This window comes from Grus americana, chromosome 2 (assembly GCF_028858705.1).
Source record: "Grus americana isolate bGruAme1 chromosome 2, bGruAme1.mat, whole genome shotgun sequence".
Classification (NCBI taxonomy): domain Eukaryota; kingdom Metazoa; phylum Chordata; class Aves; order Gruiformes; family Gruidae; genus Grus; species Grus americana.
The window spans coordinates 106,276,874-106,294,290 of record NC_072853.1 but is presented as its reverse complement, the minus strand read 5'-3'; the positions used below and the strand labels follow the sequence as shown (position 1 = coordinate 106,294,290).

Genomic DNA, 17,417 nt, shown 5'->3' with positions numbered 1-17,417 from the left:
ATACTCTGGCCTGTGGCAGCTGCGGCTTGCGTCACAGGTGAGCAGCACGCTGCTGACCAAGCTCCGCGGGCTCAGTACCCGTCACCGAGCCGGCGCAGCGGGAAAGCAAGCTGTCGCGTACGCGCACTAGAGCCGAGAGGAGAGCTGGGCTGCGCCGAGTTCAGCGCGGGCACCGCGAAGCCCCCGGCAGTAGTTACGGAGAGCGTTGAGACAACACCGCGCATACCCGCGCCTTTGCTTTCCCGACCGCCGCGGCGATGCTCCCACCGCCGGGCGCAGGCGCCTCCCCGCGGCCCGCCCTTCGGCGGTGGCGGCTGTGGCCCCGGCAGCACCGAAATCCGCCCCGCCGTCCCTTCCGCGCAGGGGAGCACATCCCGCGTACCTGAATCATGGTCTTGGCCTCTTCTTGCGCCGAGCGGCGACGGGGCAGGGGACGCAGCTCTCTCCCGCGGCACGCCAGGCTCGCCCGGCCGCCCATGGGGCACTCGCGGCCGCTGCTCGCCTTCAGCGCGCCTCTGCCTCACCCGCCGCCGGCAGCCATGAGCCCCTCACCCCTGCTGCGCTTCTCCAGCCAGTTTGAGCTCCCTTGGCTGTCGGCCGCTCTTCGAGCTCCTTCCCCCTCCACTTCCCCTTTTGTTACTGGGCTCCCGAGTTGACCACGCTGTGCCCCCTCCGGGGCCAAGACAACAAATCAGAGAGCCGGTGCCGAAAACCCTGTCTCCAGCTGGGGAAACTTAGCCTTCCCTATCCTGGTGGGAGGGTTTTTGGATCGCGGAGTGGTATGGATACAATAACAACGAAACTAATAACTCGCAAAACAGTCTGCTTCGGAGGGTGCGCTGCTTTTGTGCAGAAGAAAAGCGAGCTTTCCAGCAATCTGTCACTAAAGCAAGCTGATAGTACCCAAGTAATTTGAGAGAGAAAAATGGGTATTTAAAGTTGACATCAAGAATGACTTTCAAAACAGTTTCAGAAGGAGAAAAACCTACAGGAATTTCCTGTTTCTTTGCGTAATCTGCCTGCGTACATTCATTAATTCCCTTTAGTTTTTAACAGAACTTGTCTCCCTGCCTGCCAAAAGGATGCATGCTACGAAGGGGCCGGAAGCAGCACCATGTGATGGCAGCACGACACTGTAAGCTTAGAGACAGGGGCTCCGTTTCCCTCTTTGCCAAAGACGTTTGCTGTCCTGTGTAATTTAAGTTTGCAGAAATGTGCTGTAATTTTGCATATTTTGCATATTTGAGTAGCCTACATGGGGTCATTTCTGGGCTGTCAGCTTATTTTCACTGCATAAATCTTCCCATGGTTATCCCCCCACCTTCCATTGCCTGAACTCTGTATTCAAAGAGTCCAAATGCACAAATGGGTTATTTCTGCAGGATGAGGAATAGACTAAGGAAGAAAGGATCATTGTACAGGAAGAGCTAGTCTTAGATAACTTGAAGGTCTGATACTGTCATGTAAGCTTTTCCTTGAGAAGTCACAAATCGTGACTAATGAGCTGTATTTGAAATATCCCAAACTGACTGGAGTCATAATATGGGAATCTGTATGTGAAGGTGACTTTTATGAGATAGTCAAAAGCAACCCCTCCAGCTGGCAATTGTACTGGCTCATCTACTTCAAGGGGAGTTCATTTGATCCTTGTTGACTGATCCACAAATAAAAGGCAGGAAGAGGAGAGAACTTTGACAGTATAGGAATGGCTATTGACAGGTTTGAAATCTCTCTGCAGAAATGAAATGGTATAAATGTGGAAATGTCAGCCCCTTCTGAAAGACTTTTCACTGTTCTACCTTACTGGAATGATCACTTCCATTGCTTTAGTGCTTTGACCCTACTTTTAATTACTGTCATCTTCTAAATATGACTTGGTATGTGTGAAAGGGTTTGCAAAGCTTAACTAATCAAGCCAATGTTTAGTATGGCTCTGCTGCTTGTTACGGTATTAAAAAAAACCCCAACCAACCCACAAAAAAACCCCACCAAACAGTATTTGTTTTCTCAAAACCAAAGTAGAGTCAAGAATTAGAAGGGGACAGAGAGTCATGCTGCTGGTAGATAACTAAGGTTATAGCTTTCTTGACTAGTGCTACCACTTCCCTTTGTATATAGATTCTTCAAATGTAGCCAGGCAGCTTGTCAGCTAACCTTACAGAAGAGATCACAGAACTTTATTACAACTTTCTTTAACAGAGGTAACCAAAAGCATTTTGGGACTCAAATGCCAGTGGATTAGTCCTTGACTCTGGCACTTGTATGCAAAAATATTCAGTGGGTATTTGTTCATAATTAGAAGGGAATTTTATCTGTGGGTTCCACAAGGTGTTTAGCCTGTTCTTGACATGTCAAATGCTCTCAACTTCCATTAATTGGTAATTCAGGGAACTCATTACCACAAACCTGATCCAGTGCAGTATCTGCAATGAAAGGGGTCTTTTAAAAGAAAAAGTAGTAAATGTGGTTTTATTTATAGGAGGGGCAGGCAAGCATTAATGACCCATCATTATTTAAGTAAATAGGATTGGAAGAAAGAGTTTCCTTAACTATTCAGTCCTCCTCCTACTTCCTCCACCACTGTTAGCAGTTAGAAAAGATGGGTTTCAGCCTTGTCACTAGCAAAACCAGAGGGAGGTTGGCAAGGACCAAGGAGTGTGGGGGAAGAAGTAACAAATAATGCACAGATGTGTAGTGATTTCAAATTAACTAACCGTGGCTAATACATAGATTACTTCCTAGAGAATAATGACTGCAGCCCAAGGCAAAAGCTAGGCATATTAGCATCAAGTCTGCCATTAACTCTCCAGGAAATGCACCAGTCTGAAGTCATTAATGAAATTGTAGCCAGTTATTTGTTGGGAGAGGGATTAGTCAGGCAAGAGGAACATTTTCCTTGTAGTGCCATTATTTTTCTGAGCAACACAAAAATTATATTCATTTCATGACCCTGCTTCTGTCTTGAAACATCTACAGAGAAAAAATGGATTGCACAGAAATTATTCGATATTCTTTCAAAAGCTCAGCGAATTTTTAGCATTGTTGCAGTGGGAACAGGAGCAGCTCCTAAATTTTGCACATATTGTCAGGGTTGTGCAATTCTCAGCCTTCTGTTCTTCAAATACTTAGCTTCCCTCTGTACTGAACAGTTTTGTTATTCCAGTGTATGACTGCCAAAAGACTTCCATTAGCCTTACCAATATGTGTTAACAAGCTGTTTCTTATTATTCAGATTATCTGAACATAACAAAAAATATGTTTTTAGGAGAAAAATGGCAGCCAGCTCATTCTGCTTGGGCTGACAAAAATAAGTATTAAATAGGATAGATCAATCTATGCCAGTTTTCAACAAAGCTCAATCAATCAACAGTGTTTTGTGAGAGCAATAATACATTGCATTTAATGCATAGTGCTTTAAATGGCACAATCTAAGAGCTGAGCAAAAATAAGAAGGAACGTGCTCTTCTGTAAAACTTTACATTTTTCAAAGTCTGCACAAACAGTACTGCTTTTTGGTAAGGATTTTAGAGGTAGCATCCAGTTCTAAAGACTGAGGAAACTAAGTACTCTCTTCTGGAGGAGGTGAAATGGTACCTCAGCTATGCAGGGCAGTACCTAGACCCTCTGACACCAGTGGAATGAGAGAGTAATGCACTGGTGTCAGTCACAAGCCCTGAGTCTGATAACGGTGCAAGAGTAGTACTGCTGTGAAATTTTCCAAAACACTTTTTTTTTTCATGAAAAGGAATGTAAGCATGCAGAGTTGAGGGAAAATAAGGTTTATCAGGTTTAGTATTTCCAGAGTGAATTTCAGAATCAGTATAATATTAAATACTAACATCACAGAATCACAGAGTGGTTGAGATTGGAAAGAACCTCTGTAGGTCACCTGGTCCAACCTCCATGATCAACCAGCTCCTGTCACTGGGCACCACTGAAAAGAGCCTCGCTCCATCCTCTTTGCACCCTCCCTTCAGGTGCAAATATACCTTCAAGTATTTATAGATATTGATGAGATCCCCCTGAGCCTTCTCTTCTCCAGACTGAAGAGTCCCAGCTCTCTCAGCCTTTCCTCAATGGAGAGATGCTCCAGTCCCTTCATCATCTTCATGGCCCTTTACTGGCCACTTCTCTCCAGTATGTCTATCTCTTTTGTACTGGGGAGCCCAGAACTGGACACAGTACTCCAGGTGTGGCCTCACCAGTGCTGACTAGAGGGGAAGGATCACCTTCCTCAGCCCACTGAGACCAATACTTGGTCTAACACAGCCCACTGGTTAGCCTCCTCTGCTGCAAACGCACATTGCTGGCACATGTTCAGCTTGGTGTCCACCAGGACACCCAGGTCCTTTTCTGCCAAGCTGCTTTCCAGCAGAGTGGTCCCCAACATGTACTGGTGCACAGGACTGTTCCTCACCAGGTGCAGGACTTTTCCTTGATGAACTTCCTGAGGTTCCCGTCAGCTTATTTCTCCAGCCTGTTGAGGTTGTGCTGGATGGCAGCATGCCCCTCTGGCCTTTGTCAGCCACTCCTCCCAACTTTGTGTCATCGGTAAACTCACTGCCCCGTTGTGCAGATCACTAACAAAGATGTTAAACAGGACTGGACCCAGTATTGACGCCTAGGGTACACCACTACTTACCAGTCTCCAACTAGACTTTGTGGCACAAATCACCACCCTCAGAGCCTGACCATTCAGCCAGTTTTCAGTCCACATCACTTTGCTCATTCAGCCCCTCCAGCAACAGCTTAAGGGGCTATGATGTTCTTATGGGAGACAGCGTTAGAGGCCTTACTGAAGGCCCAGTGGACACTAGTCTTTGCTCTCCCTTCATCTACCAGGTGCATCAGTTCATTGTAGAAGGTTATCAGGTTGGTCAAGCATGACTTCCCCTTGGTGAAGCCATGCTGACTACTCCTGAGGAGTTTCTTGTCCTTCATGTGCCTGGAAATGGTTTCCATGATAAGCTGCTCCATCACCTTCCCAGGGATCAAGGTGAGGCTGACCAGCCTGTAGTTCCCTGGCTCTTCCTTCTTGCCTGTCCTGAAGATAGGAGTGACATTTTCTTTCCTCCAGTCCTGGGGCACTTCTCCCAAGCGGCATGATTGAGCAAAGATTATTGAGAGTGGCCTTGCAATTACATTTGCCAGCTCTCTCCGCACGGGTGGCTGCTTCCAGTCAGGGCCCATGGATTTATCTCAACAAAAGTTACTATACATTACACTGGTTGGCTCTGGTACCAGCAACATTTTATGCCAATAGCAGTAAAGAGCTTTGTCATAGTGGGGCTGATAGCTTGACTATCCTAATCAGGTTCCAGATCTGAATACAGCATGAGTATGAGGGAGGTGGAATAAAAGAAGCCCGAATCTCATCTTCACACACATATGGGTGAACTGTATATTAGAGCCAGAAATTGAAAGTTCCCCAAGACAAGCATAGCCTCTTTACATTGTCAAAATCCCTCTAATTTCTCTGTTCCTCTAATAAGCAAGATTATTATTGAGATACTTTTAAAAACAGTTCTGAGCTCTGTTTAGAAAGAAACTGTGTGAACATAATTCCCATCAAGAACTGAATCTCTATGACCCTCTTATCCAAGATTTGTAACTACCCTGGGTCACAACCTGAGACCAGCATATGCAAATAAACTAATTTCTGTGGACTGTTTTGGAGAAAGAACTGAACAAACTTCACCTGTCAAAAAGAAACACTCTGGCCATTGCCTTATCTCTGTCCACTTCCTCCATTAACTTCTCCTTTTGATACCCCAAAAATAAAACCTAGCCAAAAGAATTTTCCCCCAAAGGGGCCAGTGTTAAAAGGCTTAAGAAAAGATGTCATTTATTGTGCTCTGCTATCAGTTGCAGGAACATCCCCTTCCCTGCTCTGCCATCTGTTTATGGGGGAAACACTGCTCTTCACCCCAAGCCAAAAATGTGGGAGGTCGAGAAAGGACAGACAGATGTGGCAGACTTAACAACTTCATTATATCTGGGAAACATAAGGAAAAGACATGTGTTTTATAATCCCAGTATATGTGCCTGGAAAGTTTTGAAAGAAAAGGGGTTATGCTAAACCATTTAAACTGCTCCCCACATAGTTATGTCCTTAACTCTCACACCCCAAATAAAGCCTCACCCTGAAAGTAAATAAGCTAAGACTATAATCTTTTGTCAAAAGCTGGTTTACTGTGGGGCTCACACAGCAAAAAGAGAAAGGCAACCTCTGCATAAATGCAGATCTGAATGAGAATTTTTCAGGTTTTATCAGCTTAGCTATTCATGAAAAGTAAGAATACATACTTAGAACTTTGTTATAATGATGAAAACGTTAGCTAAAAGCTCTGGTGGTACCTTGAAAAGAAAGGAAAGTTAAAAAAGCCCATGCATGTTACATAACAGTGCTGGATTTCCAAGAAAAACACACAGCCATGCATCAGACAGTTAATGTCTGCAAAATTCCAGATTTTTTTTTTTTTTTAAATGACCTCTGGGGCCAATTTAATACTTTCCAGACCCTTCACCCTCCCACCCCCACTTGCTAAAAAACAGCAGTGAAATACCAGGAAATGGTCCTCAGCTGCAGTAATGTTTTCATTTGCCTGATGTCCAAGCTTTTGAACTGTTCCCCAGCCCCTGTGCCCCAGCCTTCTGGTGCTTTTGGCATTTCAGGAGCAGGCAGGTGACTTGGGCTTGCTCTCTGCCAGGCTTTTGTTACTCACAGCCAAACTCAGCTCTGCAGCCTACCTTCAGAAAAAAAACCCAAAAGAATGCATGCACAGAGCAGCTCGGCAGAACTTGGGACTGTTTATACAAGCTGCTTCCTTCCAAGTATCCAATAAACTTTCCCCTTGCAAAGCTGTCTCCCCACTCCTAAACATATCATCAAAACCACCCTTTCTCCTAAGCGTATGATCAAAACCAGTCTTTCCAAAGACATTTGCTTGCTTACACCAAAGGAAAAAAGAAAAGCTGTGTTTCATATGTATATCCTGTTATATTTAAAGAAAAATATTTGGCTCTACTCAAAGGTATTTAGCTTTTATGGTCTCCCATGGGTGATAAGATATGCAGGTCCAGAGCAGCACTGCTAATTAAGTCTTACAAATGTATGAGAATAAATACACAAGAGGAGGAAGGAGAGAAAAGTGAGATTTCAGAGTAAAACAAAAGTACCTTTTAATGGACAAAGTATATGCATGATACTGCAGGCCCCAAACAGCAAGCTCTTACACATGTGCATAATGCTGCTCTGAAATAGGTTCCAGTGTGATCTAATCCTGGTAATTTAATTTGTGTGTGTATTCATGTGTCTTTTTTGCAAAGCTGTCATGCGGGCTCCTTGACGTGGACAGCAGAAAAGCCACAAACAGTGGGGTCTGATTACCTGTGAAGGCTGCAACCTTAACCTTTGACAGTCAGTATTCCTCTGCTTTCAGTCACCCCAGAGTATAGCAGCAAGTTTGTCTGTTACTCTTTTTAGCCACCATTTCCCTCTCAAGAGTGACAACTAATGAGGCCGGGAGGGGCTTTCCCCTCTCCACACTTTGCCATCTCCAAGTGAATCCCAGCTTCATGCTAAGTCTTCACCTCTGTCTTTCACTTCCCTGGAAAGAGAGATGGAGGATAGAGAGCATGATCCATGCCAGACCAAAGGGTGCACACTCATCACCTCAGTCAGCTGGTTCTGGAGCCTCAAGCCATACAAAACTCTACCTGTGCAAACTAACTAGTTTTTATGCGAATACTTTGCTGGCATGCTGTGCTGGCTCAAGGGACAAAACTTCTGCCATCTCCAATCTTACCCTTGTCTTTTCCCATCTTTGTAATTTTGCATGTAAGTCCCTTCGACTCATGCAAACCAATGTGGTTATATTGTCTGTTCCTATAATCCATATGCTCCCGAACTCTCCCAGATCTCTTGCCTGCCAAATGCAAGGTCAAAAATCGTTCATTGCAGACAAAAAACTCAAAGTCAGTTGACATAAAGTCATGAAGAGAGACTATAGCAGGCTACGTTAAAGATGGATGTGCTGAGCTGAAAGCAGTCCATGTCTTTTAGCTGCTTAAACTTTAATAAATTCCTAGTGCAGCTAGTATGTTAGAAAACAAGTTTTGCAGAAAAATGAGGAAAACAAATGGGGATATGCTTCGAAGTCATACAAACAAGCCACCTGTCCCCCATCCCCCCATAATCCTTGTACTGCAAAAATCTCAGAACTGACCTGACTCTGTAACTGCAGCCTGGGGCATGTACTCACCACTACTAGAGCAGCAATGCCAATGTTTCTTTAGTTACTTTATTTCAAACTATTCCACTGCAATTTCTAGGACATATTCAAATTTCCATTTGATAAAAGTTAAGGCATTATTTCCTCTACTTGGATGCTGCAAATAGCAAAATGTTTAAGCTTTTTGCACACGCTAGAAGTATATGAATAACCAATCAGGCTATGAGAAGAATGAGTTTTCTCTCTCATGCAGGCTATCCATAATTGCTATATTTGCCTGAATTCCAAATAAAAAAACCCCACCCTACCATGCTCAGAAATCTCCATGAAAAAAAAGCCACATTTTTCTATATACATCTTGGGGATGGGTCTCAAAGTATGCTTTTTTCATCAGAAACAAACACTGTCTTTTGGTTTTGATTCTTTAATCCCCAATGATAAAGTCAATGAAAGTGAAAAGTCTCTCCAAAAATAAGAAGTTAAAATGCTGAACTAAAAAAAGTCCAAAGTTAGAACTGTAGTTCCCAAATCAAAATTCTAAAGAAAATTACCTAATTAAGCATTTAATTTAAAATGTAACCATGTGTCCTCACACAGCAGGACTTTGTCCAAGTTTTACCTTCTAACTTTATACAGAATATTTTACTGTCTTAAAATTTTAAGGGTAAAAATACTGATTAAAAATCATTGATTATAGGGAAACTAAATTTTTGCAGCCAGACTGTGTCTAGATCTAAAATAGAGAAATAATTAAGATTTTGAAAGGTTTAAGTTTTTTTTCCCAGGTGGTCTAAGACATGGAGACTAATTTTGTTGAATGCCACTGCGATTTGAGAAGAAACAGCATTAGTTATAAGTGTCCATACAAATTCCTTAATGCATCTAATTTTAGTGTGGCAAGCTTCACATTAGGGGGTCACATCCTGCATCCCTTGTTCCCCCAAAAGCTCACTGAAGTTTCCCTGCAATCCTGAATTACCAGATTCTCAGAATGTTTAGGTATCTGGTTGAGTGCAAATAGTAAGAAGCATATGGAAGTGAGTTTGTATTTCTTTGTTCAGTTGTCATCAAAGATAGATTGGGGTCAACCACCTAAGACTTATGTTCATTCCAATGGTTGATATAGATTGTTTTTCCTGCATGCCTCTATTTAAACAAAGTAAAAAGAATTAAATAAGGTAGTAAAGCCACTAAGTCTGCAGAAAATAGCCTTTCTGCATCTCTTCTATGGTATCTTCTGAAAATATGTTTGGAAAGTAATAAAACAATTATAGTCTTGGTTTTCAGCTGGGATAGAGTTAATTTTCACAACAAGCTGGGAGGGGATGCAGCCAGGACAGCTGACCCAAACTAGCCAAAGGGGTCTTCCATACCATGTTGTCATGCTTGGTATATAAGGGGGCAGCTGGCCAGGAAAGAGGTGTCACTACTCAGGACAGGCTGAGCATTGGGTTCTGGGTGGTGAGCAAATTGCATTGTGTATCACCTGCTTTGTATATTCTAAGAACTATTGTTATTTTCTTCTCCCTTTGCTGTCCCAGTAAACTATCCTTATCCCAGCCCATGAGTTTTACACTTTCTTCCAATTCTCATCCCCATCCCACCAGGGTAGGGGGGGAGCAGTGAGTGAGCAGCCGCGTGGTGCTCAGCTGCTGGCTGGGACTAAACCACGACAGTCCTTTTTGGCTCCCAACATGGGGCTCAAAGGGTTGAGATAACAACAGATCTGACCAGAGAGTGTTAAAACAGATTTGTTATACACATTTATAATATTAGTTAAACAGTTGCTGGTCTCAATGGTATTTTGTTTGTTCACATAGATGTGTTATGTAAACCCTTACTTGCTGTATGTATTCCCTGCGGTGCTGTTTATCACCTCTGGGAAGAGGGGTCAGGATTCTCATTTTGCTGCACTGTATAACATCGACTTACAATATCATCACTGGTCATGAGGTTAAGCTGGTATTTGTTTTGGCATTGGTGTCATGCCCGTACCTCAGATGACATCTCTCAGAATTAATAATCGCACCCAATCTATCGGGAAGACAGGGGATACTTTCTCCCGCTCTTTCACCTCCCCTTTTCCCTTCAGGCTGGTTACAGCAGCTTTTGAGAATTTTGAATATCCTTGGGATGTTCAAGCCAGCATGTTCATATTATTATGTTTCCTGAATGTGTTTCAGGTCTTGTTCAAGGTTACAAAAAAAGTATTTTAATAATACCACCCAGAGATCTGCCCCAAGGCTGTATAGTCATGGGTGGCATGGCATGTGGGAGAATATGGGCAAGTATCTAGAGAACTTCTCACCTCCAATGGTTTGGAACTTCACTCCTGAACAAGTAGAGGACTCTGATAAAGGGATAGAATATTTCAAAGGAAAATGCTGTGGCTATTCCAAAGAGGCACAACTTACTGCACTGTGCTGGGCCCTGGCCACAATCTACCAAACACTGCTCGATAGTAGGCAGCATCCTCAGGGGGAGGAGAGGGAAAACAGATCAACAGGCACTGTGGCTACTCAAACCCCCGTGACAGACACCACAGCTGAACTAAAAAACCAACCCGTGCTGGTATAAGTTGCCCCTATACAAAAGAAGAAATATAAAAAAATCAGCTTGTTTAGTAATGGATGATGATGAACCGGGACCATCACAAGAACAGGAGGAGGAAGAAGCAGAACCAGAGGTAATCAATCACCCAATCCCTGTCCCTGAGTGAGCTGCAAGATATGTGCAGCTGCCATCCAGGTGAGCACATTGTCACCTGGCTGCTCCAATGGTGGGATAACAGAGCCAGTAGCCTGGAATTAGAGGGTAGAGAAGCCAAGCAGCTGGGATTCCAAGTCTAGGGAAGGGGGCATTGACAAGGCGATTGGGAAAAAGACACAAGCCCTCAGCCTCTGGAGATGACTTCTGTCAGGCGTGAAGGAAAGGTATCCCTTCAAGGAAGATAATATATGTCATTCAGGCAAGTGGACCACCATGGAGAGAGGTATCCAGTACTCAAGGGAATTAGCCATGCGGGAGATGGTTTATTATGACCCAGACAACACGCAGTTACCCCCAGATCCAGATGAAGTCCAATGCACATGACCCATGTGGTGGAAGTTTGTATGGAGCACACCATCGTCATATGCCAACTCATTGGCAGTAATGGACTGGAAGGGCAAAGAGACACCAGCGGTGGATAAAGTGGCTGGCCGACTCTGGCAATACAAAGAAAGTCTCTCTGGTAATACAAAGAAACTTGTGATGGTAATTAATTGGACAGTGTAGGATCTGGGCATGATGTAGATGATATAGAATAAGAGGCGGATGATGTCCTGGTTTTTGGCAGGGATAGAGTTATTTTTCAGAAGCAGCTGGGAAGGGACACAGCCAGGACAGCTGACCCAAACTAGCCAAAGGGATATTTGACATTCATGCTCATTATATAGGGGGGGGGACGTGGGGGGAAGGCTGGCCAGGGAGGAGGGGTCAGTGCTCAGGTACTTGCTGTGCATCAGTTCTGGGTAGTGAGAAAATTGCTTTGTGTATCACCCGCTTTGTATATTCTAAGTACTGTTGTTGTTATTTTCCTCTTCCTTTGCTATTCTAGTAAACTATCCTACCTCAACCCACAAGTTTTACCTTTTTCTTCCGATTCTCCTCCCCATCCCACTGAGTGGGGAGTGAGCAGCCGCATGGTGCTCAGCTGCTGGCTGGGGCTAAACCACAACATAAACAAAAAGATTAATTGTGAAAGATGAGTATTTAAGTATTCTGTTTCCTTTTCATTAGTTGGCCAATTCAGTTTTACTAGTGGCCATACGTAGATACTTATAAAACTTGTACCACTAAGGAGAGCTTAGACCTTCTGAAAATTGGACCACTTGTTAAGATGTCTAATTGTCCCCAATTTTGCGTTGAACATGTCTAGTCTCGCTTCCTATTTTGTCAAGTTGGCATAACACTGCAGTATCTTTCACACAGTCAATACAGTTAAGTTGAATTAATCAGTGTTTCCACAACATTTTGAAAATTCCAAATAAAAAATACTCTGTAAAACTAATAATTAGTTATTCTTGCAAATCCATTAAGATGCATCCTTATGCATCTGAAAGTCATTTTTAAATCTGTGTGGCCCAAGTGAGGTGGAGAGGGGATGAGGGAAAAGAGGTTCAAAGGGTTTCTTTTTCACTAGTTTCTTATTCCTTAAGACCTCAGTCCTACCATTCGTGTGTGTAAACATTGGTGCATATACTTATGAACTAAAGCTTCTGTAAACACAAACACAAGAAGATGCTAGTTAGCAGTTCAGTAGTGTAAAGAGGAATCTAGTTCACGTGGTTGCACACCTTCAGTGGCTGAAAAAAAATGTAGCTTCTGCTATTTTCTCTGTGTGCAGTTTACAGTTGGGGGAGGGGGCACATGCATTTTCAAACTATCTCCTATTGGAGATTCCACAAGATGCTCTTTCAGGGAGTACTGGAAAGATCAGATATATGGACAGAATTGTCCTTGTCTTTGTAAGGATAGCATAATCCAGTTATCCCACTTCAGGTTTGGACGTAAAAGGACAGAGTGTTGTTCTCCATCAAATATAAGCATGAGACATGCAGTTAGGCTATGAACATTAGTTAAGTCATCATAAGATACACTGGGCATCATTCACTATGTAGAGATTGTTTATGGTGTAGTTTGGCTGAGCATTCCACTTAACACCCGTACCCCCGCCAAACCACTAAACCAAAAAGCAGAAGGTGAATGTCCTGTAGACAAAATACACTCCTATTAGAGCATGCCAACACCTGGATTTTTCCCCCACTCGAAAAGTAATATATTACTGATGATTTTTTCACCTCAATACCTGTCCAACACACTGCTCTAAATAGCCTTTAACATTCACTATGTTTTTCTCTCTTGGCGCTTTTAAATTCAGAAAAGAGATTTTTGGCACATCAGTACAGAAAGTATGTAAATATAGTAGGATTGAACAATACATTAGTCATTTGGGGGCAACTGTGTAAAGGATGATACAGCACCCTGGGGGAAGAATGGTAAATGCAACCAAAGGGTGCAGGAGGAGAACAACCCAAAGGAAGAGAATATAGCCTGTGTGATTTTCTCCTTCCTTCCATTCCACTTTGTTCTTAGATGTGTGTAGTGTGTGCTGGAGAAGCAAGGGGGAACATCTGGCCATGTGCAGAAAGCCACTACCATATCTGTGCAACAATAAGGGTTTTCTTGGAGCCCAGGTGATAGTCATTTTGGCTGTTGCCTGTACCGTAATACACATAATAATAAGACTTCTCCTGCTGTGTCTTTAGCCGAGGTTAAATTCATTCCAGTGCAAAAGATAAAAAGCAGACAGCAGAGGCTTAAAGAACCCATCTGCCAACACTCGAGATACACCCACACAAGACGTGAGACCTGGTTTATAAAAATGACCATGTCATCTGGTCTTGTGTTGGAATGCAGTTTCCAGCAGGTCACAGGAAGAATCTCATTTTGCAGATGCATGGCCATACCGGATCTATGTTGCAGTACTATCATCAACAAAATTTACTTGCAGACCTTTTGTTCTTCACAAAAAGCTAAGATGTACGGCTATGTGCTCCAGGCCACACACACGCAGTACCACCAGAGAGATTCCTCTCCTTGCTCTCAGAACCGGAATGAGCAAAAACAAGTTATAAAAGATTCATGTGGTGAACCGTGGCAATGATTTCAGAGAGGAAAAAATATATGAGATTATAACAATTCACAGAAGAATGATGCACTTTTGCAAGAGTACCTTGGAGCACAATGAAAGAACCAGTGTTATTTTTCTGGATTCCTCAGGCAAAACTAAAGCTGTCATTTTTGCCTTTTTAGTACACAAAAGCACAGATATCCCAAAGGCCTGAGTCTTAACCATAGAAAGTTTTAATAATAAATGACATACTTGTGTTCATCTGTATAAATGCTTTGCAAGGTCAAATTGCAAAGGAAGCAAGTTAAGAGTGTGTATAGAAACATAATGTATAAGAACAATGGTCATCAAACTACATGAAGATTCATTGTTGCCTTTTAAATAACTTGTAGGGGGGGTTAAGACCAGGACAGGCCCTTATGCTTATAAGCAGCTGTTCTTAATTTGCAAGAAACTGTAAAAAGTTTTTAATCTAAGCAAAACAAGAAGTAGTGAAGGTTTAAGCACTCAAAGCAATGTCTGTTCTTGCCTTTCTCCTCACATTTAGGTATTATTTTTTCTAAGTGAAACCATCAACCATTTCTATCCTAAGTGAAAACTCCATGGGATTCTCTGGCAGTGAGAACAAGATCACTAAGGACCTGAATGTCCTTCTGGGCATGCCCTGCCTTCCAAGCTGGGATTAGGTCTGGAAATTAGAAGAAAATAGGGAGGGGGGAAGACGACATAATTCCTCTATTTTACCCTATAGAAGTTAAAGATGGAAAAATATAGCATCCAATGGCTTGAATGGAAGTTAAGCTGTGGTCATAGGGAATGGCTATATTCTTCTCTATGGTAAGGAGAAAATACCCAAAGTTCGCACAGGTTACATATCTTATGAAAAGCAATATCCAGAACCCCTCCCTGAGCATTCATTTAGCATACCACCTATGCAGAGCTACATTTAGCATTAACCACAGACAGCTTACTTTGGTTTCTGTTATGCACCTCTTTCCCGTGAAGATGAAATTGGAATTTATTCTTTCATAATTTTTCCACAAGAAATACCAGAAACTGATAGCACCTGCCATGCTTTTGCTAGCACAGATCATGTTAACATGAATGGAAAATTAAGTTCTCTATGGCATAACTGCTTGCTTAAGAGACTCAGTTTGTACGATCTTACTTTCATGCCTGAAAAAGTCACGTTATCAGGTTAACATTATTAAAGAACACAAAGGTGGAATTCGTCCGTTTATTAGTGTCAAGTTATGGATAATGCAAGGCATATATAAATACCTAAACAGAATGACAATAAATCTAAATATAGCAAAATTTGTTCAGGAGGCACTTTTCTTATAACCACACATTGTTAATCCTGTGCATTAAAATGATGTCCAAGAAGCAAGTCAGAATGAAGGCTGATCATGCTAGCCACTGGACAAATTGAAAAGTAGCTAGCCCTCAAAAGCTTGCAATACAAATTGACAAAGAGAGGAGGCATGGAGTAAAGGATGGGATACAAAAAGCATGATTATGGCAGCAAAATTTATTTTAGTGGTTATTTAAGATGGATTTCGTTAGTAGATTAAAATTCAATCAAAATGACTGCATAAAAAAACCTGTTCATTTTCCCACTATCATACCTAACATAATTAACCACTACATTTCTCTATCCACATTTATTTTTTATACTTGAAGACATACATCCAAAATTGTTGCAAAACGTTATTTGAAGAGCATTTAAAATAAAAGACCGTATCAAAATTTGGCACAGCAATCCCAATCCAGTCACGTTGAAAAAAAAATATAGTTTTGAACATCTGGAAGTTTTGTTTAGGTATTGTTTTTTTGGTTTTGGTTGGGGTTTGGGTTTTTTTTTGGGGGGGGGGGCGAGTAAGACAAGCCTGCATTTAAAAAGAGATTCCCATTGAGTCCTCTTTGATGAGGAAACTACTAGACACATACAATTGGCCTCAATCCAACCTGTCCAGATCCCTCTGAAGAGCGATCAATCACGCAGATCAACACTCTCACCCTACTTGGTGTTGTCTGCAAACTTACTGAGAGTGCACTTGATCACCTCGTCCAGATCATTGATAAAGATGTTAAACAGAACTGGACCCAACACTGACCCCTGGGGAACACCACTTGTAACCGGCCACCAACTGGACTTAACTCCATTCACCACAACTCTTTGGGTCCAGCCATCCAGCCAGTTTTTTTAACAAGTGAAATCACATCTGAAAAATAAATGTTTTTGTTACCTTCATTACTTTTATGAATCAGCCCTTGTTTCTTGATTTCAGTAAATGCTTTGGGGTTTTAATCTTTATCAATATTATATCCCTGCTTAATACTGCCCTACTGGCAGAAGTCTGCACCTGTGTATGAGCTTTTAGCCTTCTAGACACTGAGACTTAAGTTAATGTATTTGTTTTTCACGTCATTGATCAAAAAGCATGCAAAGTCGGTTATCCCAGCTCAACTGAAAGGCAATGTTTTGGTTCAACCACCATATTGCAATTGTATGTCTCAGTCCTATGTAAATGTGTAGAAGGTGGCATGGGCTTGACCTGGACAAGGAAGGCTGCCAGGCAACGCATCTTAGAGTTTTTTATGCGAAGAACAAACAGATTGATCCTGAAATCTTCAGAACAAGCTCCAAGCCTGGGAGCCAGCCAACTAACCAAAGGACTGTAAGATAGAGTTTTATTTTCACCCATGGCTAACGTAACTGGGCAGGGGCTATTACAAGATGAACCAGATCAATCAAGATAGGTTTGTAGCAGGAAATATATACAATAACTTATATAAGAAGGATGTAAATAGGACCTTATGTTATGCCTTGGTGCCAGCGTTAAGAATTCTGGAGGGCACCTACAAAGACCCCTGGAAAACCAGCACAAAATATATCTGCACTGGAGTCTCCAATCAGCTACAAATTGTGTGGGTCCTGGAATTAGTGTGCTCCACTGAGGGAACTGAACTGCTCCTCCACACCTTGGAGGTGTGAGCTAACCCTTGTCTTTTTACCTGAAGGAGGGAAAGGGTAAGGGGCACATCCATCTCTCATTTTCAAATGAAAGGTCTGCTTTTGGTTTTGAGGGGTGTTTGGGGTGTGTGTGCATCTTAACCTGCACTAGACATCTGTGTTTAGACAGATTAATTGCTTCTCTAGAAGCTGTCACAGTCACATGTCAGTCCTTAAGAACTGCTACAGAGCTGGACTGTAGCCCTATTTTCCACATGCCATTTAACAAAGTGAGCAGTGCCTGCAGGTTATAGTACACTATTCTGAAGCTTTTTCACATTCTGATTTACTTAATAAATGCATCTGCTTAATTTAAGTACCAAATTAAAAACTAGTTTAAAAGATTTTAAATATTTGTGCATATATATATTTCGAATCTACTGTTTATGGGAAAGGACTATCATTTCCTTATGTATAAATAAATTGCATAGCACAGTGATCTTTCACTGGAACCTTTAAGTCTTTTTAAGATCTAAGAAAAAAAAAGTTAATC

General features: G+C 42.2%; 1 protein-coding gene across 3 annotated transcripts in view; it reads right to left on the bottom strand.

Annotated features, from left to right (window-relative positions):
- The window catches only part of TNS3 (tensin 3), a 262,648-nt gene extending 261,919 nt beyond the window's left edge, over window positions 1-729 (bottom strand). For all 3 annotated transcript variants that reach the window (XM_054817660.1, XM_054817661.1, XM_054817662.1), the window contains exon 1: window positions 383-729. In XM_054817660.1, the coding sequence (XP_054673635.1) occupies window positions 383-478 (96 nt within the window). In that variant the 5' untranslated portion in view covers window positions 479-729. The remainder of the gene's footprint in view (window positions 1-382) is intronic.
- Window positions 730-17,417: the final 16,688 nt, after the last annotated feature.